This window comes from Asterias amurensis, chromosome 5 (assembly GCF_032118995.1).
Source record: "Asterias amurensis chromosome 5, ASM3211899v1".
Classification (NCBI taxonomy): Eukaryota; Metazoa; Echinodermata; class Asteroidea; order Forcipulatida; family Asteriidae; genus Asterias; species Asterias amurensis.
Window position 1 is genome coordinate 24,740,666 of NC_092652.1, and position 19,281 is coordinate 24,759,946.

Here is a 19,281-nt window from a genome sequence, read left to right on the forward strand (position 1 = left end):
CTTATTTTTTGGGTTGAAGCTTAATGTCCCATCAAAAGGACACAGAAATTATGGTAAAGCATCTTGCTCAAGGACACTAAGTGTCACGAACGGGGACTCGAACCAACACTCTGCTGATCAGGAACACCGGTGCTCTTAACCCCTCGGTATAGACACGCCATATTGCTAAAGGCTATGCAAAATTTGCAACAAAATACTTTTCTCAGTGTACTTATTTATTAACACAGCACACCAAAAGGATTACTAACAGCCACCAATATATCTTACATGTAGTTATAAATTCAACAGTCGGCAGTTGAGGGGAACATTATCAGCACACTTTCAACATGACACAACTTTGTTTTTAACAGAGCAAGATCTCGGCACAATCCCATTGAACACAAATCTCAAATCAAGGCATCAAAAATCGGAAAACGAAGGGGAGATGACCTTTTGATGCCTTGAAGATACAAAAAGAAGACGGGCAAAGGAGGGGGGGGGGGGGGGCAAAAAGAGAAGAACAAAAATCAATTCGGGACATCACCCCGAGGTGTAAAAGTGTCAAAATAAGAACTGTCCTACATCCTATAGTTTCTCCTAGATACATTCCACAGAGCAAGGTTCGTCAAAGAAACCAAATTTCAGAAAACTGTTAAGCACAGCAAAATTGCTTAGCACAGAAAAAAATATTGCTTAGCCAAAACTTGTTACCAGCCAAAATACCATGTCAAGTATATTTTTCATAGCTGGTTCTATACAAATTGTTTTGCTTTATGGAACATTTGCTAAGCAGATTTATGAAATTGCGCCAAACCGTCAAATGATGATTAACAAATTCCCAAGGTTTCCCTTTCAATTAGGGGAGTGGAATGACATAAAAGAGGACAGACATTTATTGTTGCCACAAAGGTGCTGATTGAAACCAGGGGAAGCTCTAATATCATTCCAAGGCGCGGTAGTTGAAGACCAAGTACAAGGTTAGACACCACTGCGCTGTGTCAAGTCCGACTTGTAGATGGCCACTTTCTTGAGGTTTATGACTACCCAAATTGAAGGCGTGTGCAGTAAATATGTCAATGCAGGAAGTGTTCAATACTCCCAGGAGAGAGATTGTACCTTGTAATGTGGCTGGGTTTAAAGTGTGAGGAAATGGGTATCAACATTTCTAATTGTCTTAAAAGGCTGCAATAAAAATTCACAGATTAAATACAATGCCTGGCACTGTTTGAACGCGCTTTGGTGGCCGTGAACTTGCTCTTTTATTTTCTAAGAAGAAGGGGTTTGAAGTGGGGGAAAAAAAAATCATATGATTTAGTAATATCATACTTTTCCCTAACCCTGTGTTTCATAAAACGATTTTCCATTAAAATAAATTGCCACATGTTAGCGAGAATCTAGATAATCTAGGCAGGCGCTATTTTTTCATTGGCTGAAGATTAGAGATTTAGCACAAAGCCTGCAGACTTGTTACAGCGATCATAGTTAAATCATGATTATGTCAACTCAGGTCAACCATCCTTCAATTCTAGAAATAGGGAATCCCAATATCCTACTCAAAGCTAGTGCTAGACTTTGTTCAAACTCTTTGATCGTGGCTTATAGTCGTCCTGATAGCTGCTACATTACTGGCTGAAAACAGCGCCCTTTTATAATAAACCTCTGTCATTTAGCCTATGATTTAGATTGCGAGTTAGGGCACGTGACAGCGATTGCAAGTTAGGGCGTGTGACAGCTAATATTTGTGAGGGCGTTTTTCGTGGCTGAGATGCAGAGGAATAACCGCGATCTAAGACTTGAAATCAACTCTAAGCTAGTGCCAGTAGATAAACATTTTCTCACAGTAAAACAATTTAACTTTACTCTGCTGAAACCAGCTTTAATAATGATTCAGTTCGTGGCACAGAGCTGCCAACATTTGCATCTTGCAATCAGGGAGATTTTGTACAAACAATCACAGAGAAATTTAAAATTCAACATATATAGGGAAAAACTCTGCATATAATCAGGAAGACTTTCATATTCATCACAGGGGAGACTTTTTGCAGAATCAGGGAGAGCCGGAGCAAGTCACAACTTACCAAAACGTTCCCAACCCTTAGCCTTTATGTCATTTGCACCATTGTGGTTTGGTGCAAATGACATGAAGGGTTTTGGGTGAAACAAATGCACTCCCTATTTTTCAATTTGCACTCCCACTTTTCAAAAATCCTCGCCAACACACTGACCACCAGTTTATTTGAATTATGGTTATAATGCCAATGTGGGGACTGTTCCACACCCACAGGTAGTGCCTCAATGAAAGTACTTGTCAGCTCCCAAGTGCAAAAATACTGAATTTATGGAAGCAGGGATCACCGGTTCCTTTCAAGTGTTACAACCAGGGTCCTCAGGGGTGACGGACAACTTGAAAACACTAAATCTGTTGCCGCCTCAAAGTGTCCCAAATATTGCTGCAGTATAATTTGCCAGATGGCCCATAAATTGGCCTGCTTCCCATGGGCGTGATCTTCCTGATACAGTGATTTACCTAAATATTTAACGACTTGAGAGTGGTTGTGGAGTGGGCCTATGGGCAAAAGTAAAAGCCTTGATAGTTGAAATGTGTGATTTCAACAGATAGTTACCTATTGACCCAAATCCAGAGAACCATCCAGAGCACCCCCCCCCCCCCTCCAAAGAAGAAGAAGAAAACAAAGGGGAAAAAACGTTAACAACAACACCCCCCCCCCCCCCCTTCCAATGGAATAATTTTACTACTACTACTAACAAAAGACAGAGGTCTACTGTGACAAGTCAAGCTTTTAATGCATTGCAAAGATGTATACTATATTTTTTTAACAAGGAAAACTGACTGGGTAAATTATAAATGTTTTGGGGTAGAACAAAGAAAAATTGACTTGAGCAGAATTAGAACCAATGACCTATTATTGTTTAAGAATTATACATGTGAAGTAGTTCAAAAGAGCTACCTTTATGGATCAAAATGTCATTTTCTCAGGGGGAAAAAAAAACAGGTTAAACAAAAAATGCACAAATGAGTGGTTTGATACAAGCCCCCAATTTATGTCTTTGCCTCAGATAAGCCGCACCAAAAATAAAAATAAAGTAAAAATGTCTGGTAAAAACTCATACATTGGAAAATTATAAGCCTGTATGCAAAAGAGCAAAACCTACTATGGGTTTAAAAAAACATCTACTGGAAATCCTGTACTTTTTTCTGTTGTTTTTTCTTGGTGTCAGTTATCACAAATCTTCAACTGAGAACTGGGTCATTCAAACACTTGTATATATCCTTTTGAATGAAAAAAAAAGAAAGAAATGTACTTAGAGATTTCACCCAAAGCTACGAAGAAGCCGCCAGGGTTATTTACACAACCAAGAACACAAACTCCCCACAACCCCCAAAGATGCCTGGACTCGGTCTCACGATGTTTTCACATGGTGCCCATGGTCCCATTAAAGAGTCCAGCAATTTACATATCCTGTTTTCTATTCAATCAGTGTGGGTCGTTGAAAATTCTCCTTTAACTGCACACAGACAGAGCACGCAATTCCCACGAGCGAGCAAAAAAAAAAAAAAAAAAAAAAAAAAAAACCTGAAGAAAATTCAAGGCACATGGTCATATTTGGCACACTTCTAAAAGTTTATCCGATGCTGCTAGACACCATTTAGTGTAAAAGGATATACGACAGATGTACTTCTATATCACTTTTATCTGTGTATTTTTCATTAAACAGGTCAGTGGTCACTTGGATTAAGTTTTAAAATCAGGACAGGGCCTCAATGAAATAAATATGATACTTTAGACATGTCGGTGGCTGAAGATGAATCTGTTACTGTGACCAGATGCACAGTGTAAGTGCTCCAGTAATCATATAAAGTTATACAGAGAAAGTTCTGAAGTCTGTAGGGACACTAGGGTTTGATTTTAGCTTAGGCTGTGAAAGGCGATCTGATTTCACGATTCGGGGAAAAAAAAGAGCCTGGATACTTTAGAGTTCGATAAGCCATGGAGAAAGAAAAAAAGAAAAAGGAAGGAACTGATGGATGGGATGAAAAGAGGAAAGAGTAAGGTACAGAAGACGCTCTATCTTGAAGACAGAGAGTAAGACACAAAGGAAGAAGAGGAACAGGGAGGACCAAATGGAGGCACACAAAGGAACAAGAAGTTAACCAGGATGGATAAGAGGGAAATTAAGACGTGGTAAATCAGATCATAAGATTCCGTTATTAAAATAGCCTTTGAGAAAGACTCTGCTCTGTTTGAAACGTGAAACCATCCCTTTTGTGTATTTATGGCAAAGGTCCTTTTGGTTTGTGAGGGATTTTGCAACAGATATTTCTCTCCTTTGTTCCAGAAATATACTGTTGTTGAAGTTGGAAAGAGGTGAGAATACTTAGTTTATTAAGTAAGACTTTACAAGTATATGAAACAGCAGAAAGCGGAAGGAGAACGAGATTTGAGATGGGTAAGGGTGGAAGAGATTTTAAGACAGATGGAAGGAAAGCTGAGACAGGGATAATAAAACCACTTTAAAAGGGCAAGCATAAACTAGAAGGTAAGGTTATACCTTGTCTTAAAGGAATACAGAAAAGATGTTACAAAAATAGAATGATGGTGAGGGGCGAAGGGTGAATAGAGCGAGATGAAAAGAAGACAGGAATATTAAAGATGAATGGATAAAAAGTGAAATGGATGTGATAGAAAAAGAGAGCAGACTTTGTGAAGATGATGAGGACAACAAGGGAGATACGAGATGAGACTACTAAAAAGAGGAGCATTGAGAGAAAGAGAAAAAAAATCAATAGATGAAATCTCAAGAGACTCTCATGTTCTAGGGACGTTATATTTTCTGATCGAGAATTATAATGCATTAGTGGTCTGGGTCACCCGTTCAAACAAAACCCTTCTCAAGAGGAAATTAAAGCTTAAGCCTGCTTAAAAACATGCCACATCAAAAACAGCTTCTAACCGGAAGCCCAGGCTTTTTTTTTAAAGTAAACTATTGTGCCTGGAAACTACTTGTTTTTTTTCTTTTCACTGCCCACTCGCTGTAAATCGAGTGCCAGCCAAACCCAGGTTACTAACCTTAATTCTGACACTGGCATGCAGATAATGTGGAGACAGTACGGCTCATTTTGCACATGATAGACGGATATACGTTGCCCTTATTGCCCATTAACGAGTGAATTGGTCCCTACCATATCGTATGCCCTATATATCGTACAAAGCCGTCGGCATTAGTCTCCAATGTTCATGTGATGGTTGTAGTTTTTTTTTACTTCTTGCTCCTGGTTTTCTTTCCAATTATCTTCAAGCTTGGCACACAGCAAACATTTTCTCAAGGAAAAGAAAAAACCCAAACAGACAAGAAGAACATTGTCCGGTTTGGGGGTGCAGCAAAAAAAAAAAAAATGCTGTCTTGTTTTTCAGAGGATTCGGTACTTGAGCAGTAAGGGTCAACTGGGAATTTCCAGTCTTTGAGTGTTTGTGTGCGGAACTTGGGGACGATGAAGGAGGATTCAGAGTAAGTGCAGTCTAGTTTAGTGGTAATGCTCCGGTAATGGGACACGTACAGGTCAATCTTGGCTGCAGGTAAATTGGTAACGTGAATCCGCGGACAGTTTTGGACAGTCAAAATTTTGTTGGATATAGACTTTGTGATGTTGTGTGTAACATGGTGTAGTTTACAGTGTGCTCTGATTTCTTTTTGTTTTGAGTATTTATGTGTTTGGAGCAACGCCCGACCAGGACACATCTTGTTGTTCTAGTGTCTATATTCAAGTTTGATAAAAAATGTTGTAGTCCCAAAAGAATTTTCATTTATGGCCTTTGGAGATGAAGAATTAGGACAGTGGAAAACCTCCCATATGGCCTTTTTCTTCATCGATACTGACCTATAAGCTCTTGAATATTAGGAAACCCATGAGTCACGACTGAAATACAAAAATGTTCAGTAACATGAGGGTACAAAAATCCCCCCCCCAAAAAAAAAAAATAAATAAATAAATATATATATATATATACACGCGTTAAACTGGCACGTTAAACCGGAGGTCGTTGGTTCAAATCCCGCTCTAGTCAATTTTTCTTTGTTCAATCCTAAATCATTTAAAAATGTACCCAGTCAGTTTCCCTTGTGGTTTATTATTTGATATATATATATATATATATATATTTTAGTTCCAAGTCAGATCTCCTTATCGGGGATGTGATATTTTAAACAATTGGATAGTTTGAATATTTGTTTCACACAGTCTGGGAGAAACCACAGCTCCTCAATTCCATCAAAAACTTTTCAGCATTTGATGCTTTTTAGTATTTAATCAGGAGTGATCACTTGATTTGTAGTTGCTAATAACGTTCATTCACTCAAACAATCATGTTGTTTTAAAAATTATTATTATTAATACAGATCAAGAAAAATTCGTTTCCTCAATTCCATCTACAACTTAAGTAGTATTGCTTTTACTTTCTAATCAAAGAAAGTTTACCTGATTTGTAATTGCTACTAACATTCATTCACACGAACAATCGTACTGTTCTGATAATATTCACACAAATCAGGAAATATCATAGTTTCTCAACACCATATACAATTTAAAAGTAGTTGAAGTTTTTAGTTTTTGATCAAGGTGAGATCACTTGGAGATGAAGAATTAGGACAGTGGAAAACCTCCCATATGGCCTTTTTCTTCATCGATACTGACCTATAAGCTCTTGAATATTAGGAAACCCATGAGTCACGACTGAAATACAAAAATGTTCAGTAACATGAGGGTACAAAAATCCCCCCCCAAAAAAAAAAAATAAATAAATAAATATATATATATATATACACGCGTTAAACTGGCACGTTAAACCGGAGGTCGTTGGTTCAAATCCCGCTCTAGTCAATTTTTCTTTGTTCAATCCTAAATCATTTAAAAATGTACCCAGTCAGTTTCCCTTGTGGTTTATTATTTGATATATATATATATATATATATTTTAGTTCCAAGTCAGATCTCCTTATCGGGGATGTGATATTTTAAACAATTGGATAGTTTGAATATTTGTTTCACACAGTCTGGGAGAAACCACAGCTCCTCAATTCCATCAAAAACTTTTCAGCATTTGATGCTTTTTAGTATTTAATCAGGAGTGATCACTTGATTTGTAGTTGCTAATAACGTTCATTCACTCAAACAATCATGTTGTTTTAAAAATTATTATTATTAATACAGATCAAGAAAAATTCGTTTCCTCAATTCCATCTACAACTTAAGTAGTATTGCTTTTACTTTCTAATCAAAGAAAGTTTACCTGATTTGTAATTGCTACTAACATTCATTCACACGAACAATCGTACTGTTCTGATAATATTCACACAAATCAGGAAATATCATAGTTTCTCAACACCATATACAATTTAAAAGTAGTTGAAGTTTTTAGTTTTTGATCAAGGTGAGATCACTTGTTTTGTACATGTAATTGCTAATAATTTTGACACCACTTGAACAATCATGTTGCTTAAATAATTATTCACTCAAATTTTGAAATATTATAGCTCCTTATTTCCAAGAAAGTTGGTATTTTTATTTTCTGATCAAGGTGAGATCACTTGATTTGTAATTGCTATTAATCCTGACTTCACTCAGCACTTCAGAATCAGAGACCTCTGTCCTTGCCATCAATCTTAAAGTCTTAATAATTCTCCTCACATTCTAATCGCGGAGCAAGGTATCGTCCCACTGCTCTAATCTCCCTCCTATTCTTGAACCAAATTAATCACAAGCGACACGTTTCGGTTCGCACTTGGCAGGCACAAACAAGGTCGGCATCTTTGCACAGCAAGACGCTATTTGGCCTCGGTACACATGGCAGGCGACATTGTGACATTTGAATTGTCTGCGACTTTGATGTATGTAAATTTGCCGTCATCGGTCAGGAAGCCATTAAAAGGCAAAGGAGCCACGGTTGAGCAACATCCAAGAAGAAGTTTCAAAGAAAAGTCCAAAACAAGTAACTTGCTCAAAACTTGCTAGCAGCATTTCATAACTGAAACAATAAAACCCTTACTTTTGGATGTAAACAACATCTTAAAGAGGACAAGTTTATGTATACTTGGTTTGCGGTAACACCATCTACATGCTGGGTAGATCATGTACTCCCGAATTCCCAACAAAAAGACAAGTTCACAAAAAGAACATAATCTACTCAGCTAGTAGAATACACATGGTGTTACCACAAACCAAGTATAAATATACATTGATACCTCACCAAGCAATGCCTTAAATCACATAATAAGTACGAATCAAGATATACATTATGACACAGTGTTAATTTGTACTATTATGCAGATACGATATCGATATATGCAATACTGACCTGGGGCATTCCAGTCTTGTCTCATCATTGGCTTCAGGACACGGAAGCCGTTCAACCAGCTTCGGACAGAGCGTCCCTCCTCCCAAGGGAGCTACAGTGATGCTGCGTTTTCGCTCCTTGTACACGGTCCCCACCTCGGCATCCCCGATGGCCTGGCGACAGGGGTTTGGGCAGCTGCTCCAGCTTGACCAGCTAGTGGTGTCGCAGTCGCGCGGGACCAGACAGGACTGGAACTTTGAGGGCACTATGGTGTTTTGATTGAGGTAGCAGAGGCTGGTGAGAAATATGGGATAGAATTTAGAGAACATCCATAAATGGGTATTCATAAATACCCCGCACAGTTTCTCTACTCCTATTGGTGGAGAGCGCGTCACGTGGGGGTGTTTAAATGGTTGATAACCAGAGTTTGTAACCGGCTGGCTTCCGCGTGTCGGCGCTCAAGACTATCACGCGGAACGCGCAATTCATAGCTATGTAACAGTGCATAATCTATTTCTAAGCGCGCGTGCGTAATTTATTTCTAAGCGTGAGCGCGTAATCTGTTTCTAATCGCGCGCGCCCATACACACAAACCACGCACAACATACTCTTCACAAAGTTTTTGAAACAAATATTTCAAACCTCGAATTTTCAACTGTCAAAGTGTCTGTTATTGTATTTTTTTAACGTTTTTTAACAAAAGGGCATTTATGAATGGGTAATAAAAGAGTAGTGACTCGATCTTACACGTCCGTTTAAAACCTCGCAGGGTCGTTGCCGTGCGGCAAAAGCCCTCGCCTTCGGCTCAGGCTTTTATCACACAGCAATTCGACCCTGCCGGCTTTAAGAGGCCGTGTAAGAACTCATCGCTACCCTTTTATTCCCTTATTAAAGCATCCGAAACAGTGTTCCTAACAGTATCAAATGACATCTGCTTGATTATTTGCTTTTAAAAAAACTCTCAAAGGGTACCTTTATTTGAGAAATTACTGTGGAATACTGTGTATGAGATTTATTGATTAATTTATTGATTAATTGAAAGATGAAGTGATACCAAGTTCTATTTAGCAGAGGGTTTCTCGTCAAGGAGATCTACAATTCTCATTGAGTTTGTGCACTAGAGTCACATGCCAGGAAGGCTCATCAGTGGCAAATGCCACTGAACACGAACTCATTGGAGCCTACTTCACTTGAATTTCATGGCACTGCTTACGGGTCTGCGCCTGTGATTACAATTCTTCGCTAACAGGGTGAGGGCAGATTTTTTGCATAGGCTGTGTAAGCGAAGACGTACGGTAAATAGAATTATAGGCCCTGATTACAATTCCAAACGTTTATAAACAAGTCTTCACTATAAGAAGCTAAGAAAAAAGGAGTTGAAGTAAACAAACAAAAACAAGCTTACCCATCATCAACTTTGTGCCCATTACCAGTCAGACACGAAACACTCCTTGACTGCAGACCAATCCCAGGCACTCCGCTGTTCCCCGAGGCTGCCCTCGCTGGCGACTGGCACTTCATCCATGTACCCACTTTAGTAAAATACGTAAACTCTCTACTTGCGCACGGTGGATTATTCTTACATATCCTCGTCTCGCTGAGATTGGGACAGCTCCTTCCCCCGCGTATAGGCGGGACCACGACCTCGCGAGTACGTGTCTGTGTGCCGTTCCCACACGAACTCGTGCACTCGCTCCAATGTTTAAAAGTACCCACAATGCAGTCCTGTGGGCAGGGCGTGAAGCACTCCATCTCCGTGAAAGGTTTAGGCTCAAACTGCTCACAGATATACTGAGGCACAACCTCTCTTGTGTCCTCTTTAAGAAAACCTGTACTAGTGTCAATGCACTTAACGGCCCTCGTCTTGACTCCGATGGACGTCTCACCACATGTCAGTTTTCCAGAGTCGTCCAGGCGTTCACATTTTTCCCAGTCGCCCGAGAGCCACGCGAAGAGGTGCCTGTGCTCCTCGCAGACTTTGAAACAGTTTCTTCGGCTCTCTGGCATGGTCACTTGATCACATTTGGACGGGGGTTGGGTGTTAAGTACTGGATGGGTGCACCACACATGGCGAGTTTGGCTACCAGCAAAGCCGCATTGGTTGCCGTTGCATATACCCCATGGACCTGCAAAGAAACAAAACAAATAACAGTTTCAAATTGTGTGTCGTGCGGTGGAGAGTATCAGAATTAACTCTGGTGTTTCTTATCAGCAGAGTGTGGGTTCTAGTCCCGGTCATGGCACTTGAGCCCTCGAACAAGATGCCTCTACCATAGTTACTCTGTCCTCTGGATCGGACATTAAGCCTTAGATCTTGTGCATTAGGACTGGTAGTGCAAGTAAAGAACTCACCCTGGTGTTTCTGGTTCACATAGCAATCACCCTAGCGAACAGGTTTTAAGGCAAGCGAGCTACAGAGGTGATTGAGTTCACTTACATGTAAGAGGCATCCTTGGTTTCATTACCAGAAATATATAATAATAACAATTATTTGAAGAAGGATGCAAAATACATTCTTATGCAATTTTCTAATGCACATCTAACCCTACACTAAGAATTGACCCGGATTCAAGTTTGTCAAGAATTTTGATGAGTTTTTATGCGCTTTACATTAGTCCCTTTTTAATGTTTCTCAGCTTCCATGGGAGTATACAACCTGGCCAACCGTTTATATTGCTCCAAAGGCATTTTCATACACAATATCAACCTCTACCCCTGCAGGTACACATTTATACCCCTGGGTGAAGAGAAGCAATTAGTATCTTGCTCAAGAACACAAGTGTCATGACCGGGATTCGAACCCACACTCTGGTGACTTAGAACCAGAACTTGAATTCAATGCTCTTAACCACTCGGCCATGACACTCTATGACACTGTTTTTGAGTGCAACCATTCTGTGTAATGGACCCTTTAACATTTTAAAGGTCTATGTACCCCCCATCATATTAATGAAGAATCCGACTCATAACTTTGTGTGTGTGTAGATGGACATCAATGTTCTTCATTGAACGTTTAAAGATCAAATGCTGCTTTAACCTTAATTTTCATATAATCTTATCAGGGTTGAAGGCATCCAAAAAGAGACAAGTGTAGGTACTTAGGCTCTTTGGAAGTGCAACCAATGCACTGCCGGGCAATGAAATAACCCCAAGAGTGTATCAAAGGTTTTTTCTTTCTTGGTCTCTGCCGTTTTCTCAGATTTGCAAACCAGCCTTCAGGGCTGAAAACACACTTTTTTTTAATGTAACACATCACTACGGATGAAATGGTTTCCCCACAGCCCCGAAGCTTATGTCTCTAACACTTTTTATTATTTGCTGTTCGTTAATGTACAGGATGCATTGCCCCCACAATGTATACACAACCCCAAGAAAATGGATGTTTCTGAATATGTATATAAATCAATACAGCATAGAGCTTATACTGTGCAAACACAGAATCAGAGCCCCCCACTAGAGGACACTTAACTAGTAAAACCTACACGCACTCAAAGCTTTGCTGGAAAAATACCAACAGTTGGCTGGAGAAGAGTGCATTGTACATCGGGATCGGGCTCTGAGATTGGTTTTTGTACATGCTAACCATGCCAAGGGCCATTGCTGCACAATTGCACAAGTTCAACGACTAAAGCTCGCAACATCGGCAAGCCAAATCCCCCCTCCGAGCAATGGTTCATATTCCGTGTCGTTGGCAAACAAGCGTTTTGCAGATTACCGGGACAGATTCAAGAGAGAGGTTAGATAGCTTGCCTCCACTCCAAATGGGTAGGGATTATGGTCGGTCCATTAGGGCCAAGCAAAATACAAATTTGAGCTGAAGTGGCTGACAGGAATTTAAAACGGACTTGGTTTTTTAAGTGGACATGATTTGCGGTTTGTAGATAGTCATTGTGCATGTGTTAGATGTTTTAAATGGTTGTTGTGACATCATTTAGTCTCAGACTTAAAGGGCAAGTAATATTGCACATTTTTCTTGGAGCTTATTCTTTGTCAGGACAAGGTAATTTTTATAAAGAGATTTTTCCCCCATTCCCATGCAGAATTTAACCTTGCTAGGATGTCTAAATGATTGGCAGAAAACCGATCAAACTTTCACACTCGGTTTTCTCGAAATTACACACTTTACTTATTAATTTCTTTTGCCCTTTCTCTGGTAACTATCTGTTATGTCCTTCTTCCCCACACACGAAAGATACTTGTAACATTTCTGTTGCTCCAACAAGCACACAGAACAAACATAGGCACAGAAAGTTCTTACAGCGTAAATAGTTTCCCTGGTAAATTTGGAATATTTTTTACGTCTAATGGATCATTCCTTCCTAAATAAGTCCACTTTCACATATTTACAATACTTTCAGGGAGCCCCCCCCCCCCCATGGAGGCGAGCTAACCACACCTACTCTATCCCCACAAAACACTCAAAGTAACACTTTATCACTTGGTTCTAACATTGAGTATTGAAATTCACCGACACACAACCATTTTTTTCACTGCCTCAACTAGCGAGAAACCAGGAAAGTACAAAACGATATCTGATTGTGGTGTTGTGAGACTGCAAAAAAAAAAAAAAAAAAAAAAGTTTTTGTAACTGCCTGAATTACCGGAAAAGTACAAAACGATAACCGAATGTGCCATTGTAAGACGAAAAAAAAAAAATAATAATCTGAAAGCGGTGCTTCGCACTGTGACAGAAAGCCTCGCCCGGGGGACTTTGCTTGTCACACCAATCTGGGTTTCGCGTATAAATGATTGCAGGGGAAACTACATGGAGGTGACAATCTATTACCATACAAAGAGGGGGCTTTTCAAGAGCAATATTGCACCAATATGAGATAGGAAAATGAGCTGCGACTTATCAGGACTTTCTCAATGATGATAGATTGAGACAAATGTTGAAGGAGAGCGTTTCCTGAGATTAAACTTTACAGACGTTGATGACGTCATAAGATGCGGCAACATTTTTCTCTCCTATTGAACCCTTGCGGATGCTGAATGTATCAACATAAAATGCAAATCTACCAATTTCTGGGGGCATTTTTTTTTGTATAAATTTTGACACCCAAATTACAGGCCAGGGGTGGATTTCACAAAGGTAGTCCTAATTTAGGACTAGTCCTAGGCAATGCTAGTAGATAGGACTGGTCCTAAGTTAGGACCAGTAACTCATCCTAACTTAGGACTGGTCCTATCTCTTAGCATTGCCTAGGACTAGTCCTAAGTTAGGACTACCTTTGTGAAATCCTCCCCAGGATAAGTATGCTGCACCTCATGCAAAGGAACAACAATGTGAAAGCGAAAAGTAACATGAGAGGGTAGGAGGAGTAATGGTATTTGTCATACCAAAGTGTACACCGTTTGTCTCCTTATCATTATGTCCTTTTTTTAAAAGCGATTATGACTTTCAGAGTTCAATTTATGGGTGTAACTAATGATAAAAAAGTGTTACATGGCCAGCCGTCGATTTCACCAAACTCTTCCTAACTTAAGATTAACCTTAGGTCTTAGTACGAGTCCCAACCCTGCACTGTAGCATGCAGACCTTAAGATTGATCCTGAGTTAGGACGAGTTACTCGTCCTAACTTGAGATAGTGTCAATCCTAGCGTTTCGTGAAATCGACGGCTGGTTCATCTTTAGAGCAATGTACCATATAACTGGGAAAGCATGACATACAAAGTGTGGACATGAGAAAAAAAGATATGCTATGTGGACCTACACATGTGACAGTGTTTTCATTTCCACTACTTTATGGACACCAAGGACAAAACAAAAAAGGGAAAATAAAAGGACTCCTAAGGGAAATTCTCAAGACCTGGGTGTAAACAAAGTCTATGGGAAGATCTACAGTACAGAACAAAAGATGTCTCCACAGGGATGTAAAAAAAGGAATGTGTGTTTGCACCAGTGTTGAAGAATACACACACAAGGCAGGGTTATGAAACACTCTGTGGACTTACACACCGTCACACAGTGCTTTCGACAGTGTTGAAGAATACATTTTTTGTAAGTGCACAGAACGAAGTAATGTCCACAGAGGTTACATAACACAGACCTAAGTATGTTTGCTTCCACTGCTTCCAGATTCATGCCTGTTTTAATTTAGATCATGTTTACTGTACTTTGATTAATAAACTACACCTAGATTTCTAAACTGGATAGGATGCTGATTACCAATAGCCTAATGAAGATCTGCTTCGCTCACGAAGAGCCTGACAGAGTAAGCAATCAACACACACAATTTGATCCCCTCGCCTTCTCTAGATTATGCGAACCTAATCAGCTGAAAAGACTGAAATCCTTTGCTGTAATCTCCTCATCCATATCACCCCCCCTACACACATCAAACAACTTGTCAGAACCCCCCCCCCCCCTTTCCCGTAGGACTAATCAAGCGCACTCGGACCGTTTACTCTAATTGAGGGCAGCGCACTCTCGCGACAGTCCCTGGTATACGCCAGGTAGGTTACCAATTACAGGCGCACACCTGATGATGAAGCAGGTGACAAATGCCAAGAGACAGGATCATTAATCTTGTGCACTGTGCCAGTTGCATCAGATAGTATATAGAAGATAGAAGATAACCAACTGATTGACACTACGTCAAAAGACAAGACTAAGGGGGGGGGGGTCAACCGGTAAACAGTACAGCGTATAAATTACGCAATTAATGTGTGGGGGCTCCGTGACAAATTCTAGTGAAAAATGAGTTCACATTAATCAACTTTACTGGAGGCACAAGGAATATTTTGGTTGAGATGGATGCGGCGCTGTAATGATACTTGATTATCATGCGCATATATTTGGTGGGACTTGGTTAATTTACATTGAATCTAGGGCAAAACTTGTTGTGAGATAACACCATCTGGTTTGTGTGTGGGTGTGGGAGTTTGTCTTTATAGTGCATACATGTTCTTTTGGGGATATGATAGATTTCAGAGGAAGGGTGAAGTGAAGAACATTTCAGTGCTACTGTAGCTACTTGTATATTGATAGCCGTAGCTGTACATGGGCGTGGTTACTCTTTGACGGGGGGGGGGGGTTCTTTGGAACTCAAGATCTGGCAGACCCCGGGGGTCACTTGTTAATGTAAAAAAAAAAATCATTAAAGATGTATGCATGTTCTAAAGTCAAATATTCTTGTCAAGTATTGAGTGATTTGCTGTCTCAAACTATAATGTTCCACCTGCACTCTGAAAACAAAAATAGGACTGAACCGTTTTGGATTCATGAACCACAATTACTTGCCTTGTCTGGATTAAGAGGAGCACTTGAGGTTGAAGTGAAGGAGTTACCACAGACGTCATCTTATTTAATGAAACTCCAAAGCTAACCCGTGTTAACCCGTAAAGTATAACTATTGGAAACTGAGTTGGACTTTGGAAACTCTCCACAGGTTTGTGCACTTGTATTTCCCAGTAAAGTAAAATCTGCTCGCCAAAACTTTAACAAAAAAATACCTGCTGTTAAATATTAATATGGAATTGCCTTCAGTAGAAGAAAATTGTTGTTGCTTACAGATTCCTTCCACTTAAAACTTCCTCATAATTTATTGAGTCAAAAACTCGCTAAGCAGATTCCATCTTCTAAGCATTTCAGCGGGATGATTGAGTCCCGCTAGAAGGCAACCCCTGATAACATCTTTATGTCTTAACTCTCATCTGTTAACCAGGCGAGTTCTATTTCGGGGGTCTTGTCTGCTCAAACAAGAGGCTGGTACAAGAGGCCCTGATGCTCCTTCAGACCGATGTTCAGAGAAGCATGGCCTGACACTATCGTGATGAAATTAATCTTGACAGTTTCAAGTGAACTGATAGCATGATTTGCGGCAGGGGGATTCCGTGGCCGTGCTTTAAATAAGAATAAAATACCATAAGGTATCCAACATGCCTTTTGAGACTTCAATTCCACCCCCCCCCCCCCTCTTTTTTTTTTTCCTTTTTTTTTTCGGGAGAAATGCAAAGATGATGGGGAATAAATTGTTGTTCTCGTTTCCTGCTGTTAAATCAATTGTTTTGTCATCGTCATATTGACGGATCTTGATTTTTTTTATAAAACCTTTCTGGAAACCAGACTTTAAAATCAATTTTCACAGGAACTAGGCCCCATATGTAAGCTATCATCTAGAAGTTGTAATAGTTACAAATATATCATAAATTGACTCACTTTCTCCTTGAAATTGTTTGATGAAATTAAAAAAACAAATGAAAGTTGTTGTAAAATAAAATAAAGTCTGAGTAAAGATCTTTCAGCTTTTTGAAAATAATTTTATTTCAAATTTCTTCTTCCCTTTTCTTTGGCAGTGTCACCTTTCTTGCGTAAAAACAGCAAGTGTTTTTTCCCTTCCAATTCTTTCTTTTTGTTTGGGGGGGGGGATCTCACATTGTTCAGTTCTGTCATTACATAATTTACATAAAAATAACAAAATAAATGTTTTAGGTTGAACATCACAATGACCATAAGGGAGACTTTCACAAAATAATTTCTTTAGAAAACAGAGACCAGATTCAAACACATTAATTTTTCGTAAAAGAATGATTAAAACCAAGCTTCAACCTCAAGTCTGTCTAAAACAGAAATTTACCATCTTATGGGATGCTGAAAATCAAACCTCATTTCAATCTCTTTATCTTTAAGTCATCAACGACAAATCAAATAAAAATTTAGACGTCTTCCGTCTCGACTTGACATATTTTCTTCACCACCGATGATGCGATCCATATGGCAAAGCTACAGACCCGTAATCTTCGAGGCCATCATAATTGACATGGCAGTCTACTGTTAGTTCAGAATCAAAGCCTAGTGGGAGAGAATTACAGCCCGGATGGAAATGATTTTCACCCAGCGGGTTTCTGACACCATCTAAACCCGCTCCACGCGTGGCTGTTATGTGGTATGTGGAAGAGGAATTACTCTTATGTGTGAGACAGCGCCACCAGGAATATAAAATTGGTGCTGAATTTTGGCACCATTTGTATTGGTATAATAGATGTTAGTTGTGCATCAAGGATAAAGAATATGTAATTTGTTTTTTACCCATACACCGATGTGTAAAAGCACTGCATACTCAGTACTTTCCAGATTCTGTGAAAAATCACTTAGGTGGGATTCAAACCCTCGACCATTGCATTGCTAGAGCAGATGTCTAACCACTAGACCACTAACTATGATAATAATAATTTGGGGGGCTAATCGTCCTTACTCGCAGCTAAGAGCTGAATTGCGAAGGACGCGGCTACAACGTGTTCGAGAAGCAGGCATGCAAGGGCGCATTCAGCTGCCAGCCACATCAACCCATTATGACCACGGAGCACAGCCAAGATCGAAAGTGTTTGATTTTTTCCCTGAGAGAGGAAAACCGGATAGTCTGGAAAACCCTCGTGGCACAGCAGAGAACCAACGCACAACTCAACTCACGTATGGCCCCGACCGAGAATCGAACCGGGGTCACCTTGGTGAGAGGCGGGCGCTTTACGCACAAGCCAACCATGCCACCCAACTAGCCTGTCAGCTGACCCTAAGAGTTAGCAGCGGGAACTGCAACGATTTAATACATGTTAGTTTTGCATCGTTTTGCATTATTTATTCATCTGTGATACACAGCATCTGTATGTCTATTACTCAGGCCTAATGCTTAAATAACTGTGTGTTTTACCAGCCCCCATGAAGTTTTATACGCCCAAATTTCAAGCTTGTCAACATTTTATCTGTCTAATGCATTAATGGTAATAAGAGGTGTCTAGTGGGGAAATCAGATATATACCAGTAAAAAAGTAACAGTAATGGACAAGTTCTCTAAACATTATAGTAATAGCTTTAAGCTTACAGACATAAACTGTGAAAGTCTCGCTAGTATTCGAGAATTGGGACCTATTTAAGTGCACAAGTTTGTTTTCTTCATGTGTTAAAGCAATGTACAAATGTGACCAAAGTAGTCCCAAACAAGTTTTGACAATAATTCTGGCGCTATGCAGTCCTTTTTTTCACATACCAGGACTGAAGGCAAAAGTTCTAGTTAACTCCTGCCACACCTTAAATTCTAGAATTTGCCATTTAAAGCAAAATCACTGGGTTTTATATACCAAGGACAAAAATGACAACTTGGTACTTTGAAAGAATGACTTGATCTTCGACATACAATTACGACAATTTCCAATGAAATTCCGACCCTTCACCCTTTCAGAGACTGAAATCTTACCTATATTGATTTAAAACTAATTAAAGAGTACGTGTGTGTCTTCTCCTCTCAGACATTAAGTGTGAAAGTTTGTCCATACTGACCACTGAGGGCCCAGTTTCATAAAGCTGCTTCAGCAGAAAATTTTGCTTTTAAATTTTATGCTTAGCAGAAATGAGCAAGATACCAGTCACAGTTTGTACATGTGACATAGCAGTTTTGGCTGGTAACCTTATTCTGGTAAGCCCAATTTTGTTATGCTTAGCATTTTGTTGTGCTTAAGCAGCTCTATTAAATTCGGCCCTGTAGAAGGTGGTGAAAGACAGCGTGTTACCAACGAGGTTACCTGACACCGGGGATGTATATAACTCTATGACACTGTTTTTTTTTACCTGATCAATAGTGAAATCACTTTTCACACTAGGGCGACAGACTGGTCCCCTCACGGTGACTAGTCATTTGCATGTACGTGGCAACGTTGTCAATGCCCTTTTCTCAGTTTGCCCAGTTCTCTAGCATCATCACTCTTTGCATAGCCGCATCGTTTTTTTTTTTTTTTTAAAGCAGTAAGCATTTTTTTCCTGGATGCCTTCAAATAATTCTTTGCTCCTCTTTTTATCAATAAATGGATGTTTTATTTTTTTTATTTTTTATGCCTATGACGAAGATCATTCGGTCTGGATCAAAAGCTAAGGCCATCTCCCCAACTGGTTTTATATCATATTACTGGACACTAAATCATGAAAAAGAGAAAATATTTTGACTCAAACTAGACATTT

General features: G+C 39.6%; 1 protein-coding gene across 7 annotated transcripts in view; it reads right to left on the bottom strand.

Moving 5' to 3' along the window:
• The window catches only part of LOC139937048 (thrombospondin type-1 domain-containing protein 7A-like), a 228,683-nt gene that overhangs the window by 59,665 nt on the left and 149,737 nt on the right, over nt 1-19,281 (bottom strand). For all 7 annotated transcript variants that reach the window (XM_071932020.1, XM_071932016.1, XM_071932019.1 and 4 more), the window contains 2 exons: nt 9,735-10,455; nt 8,351-8,623 (listed from right to left, as the gene is read on the bottom strand). In XM_071932020.1, the coding sequence (XP_071788121.1) occupies nt 8,351-8,623; nt 9,735-10,455 (994 nt within the window). The remainder of the gene's footprint in view (nt 1-8,350; nt 8,624-9,734; nt 10,456-19,281) is intronic.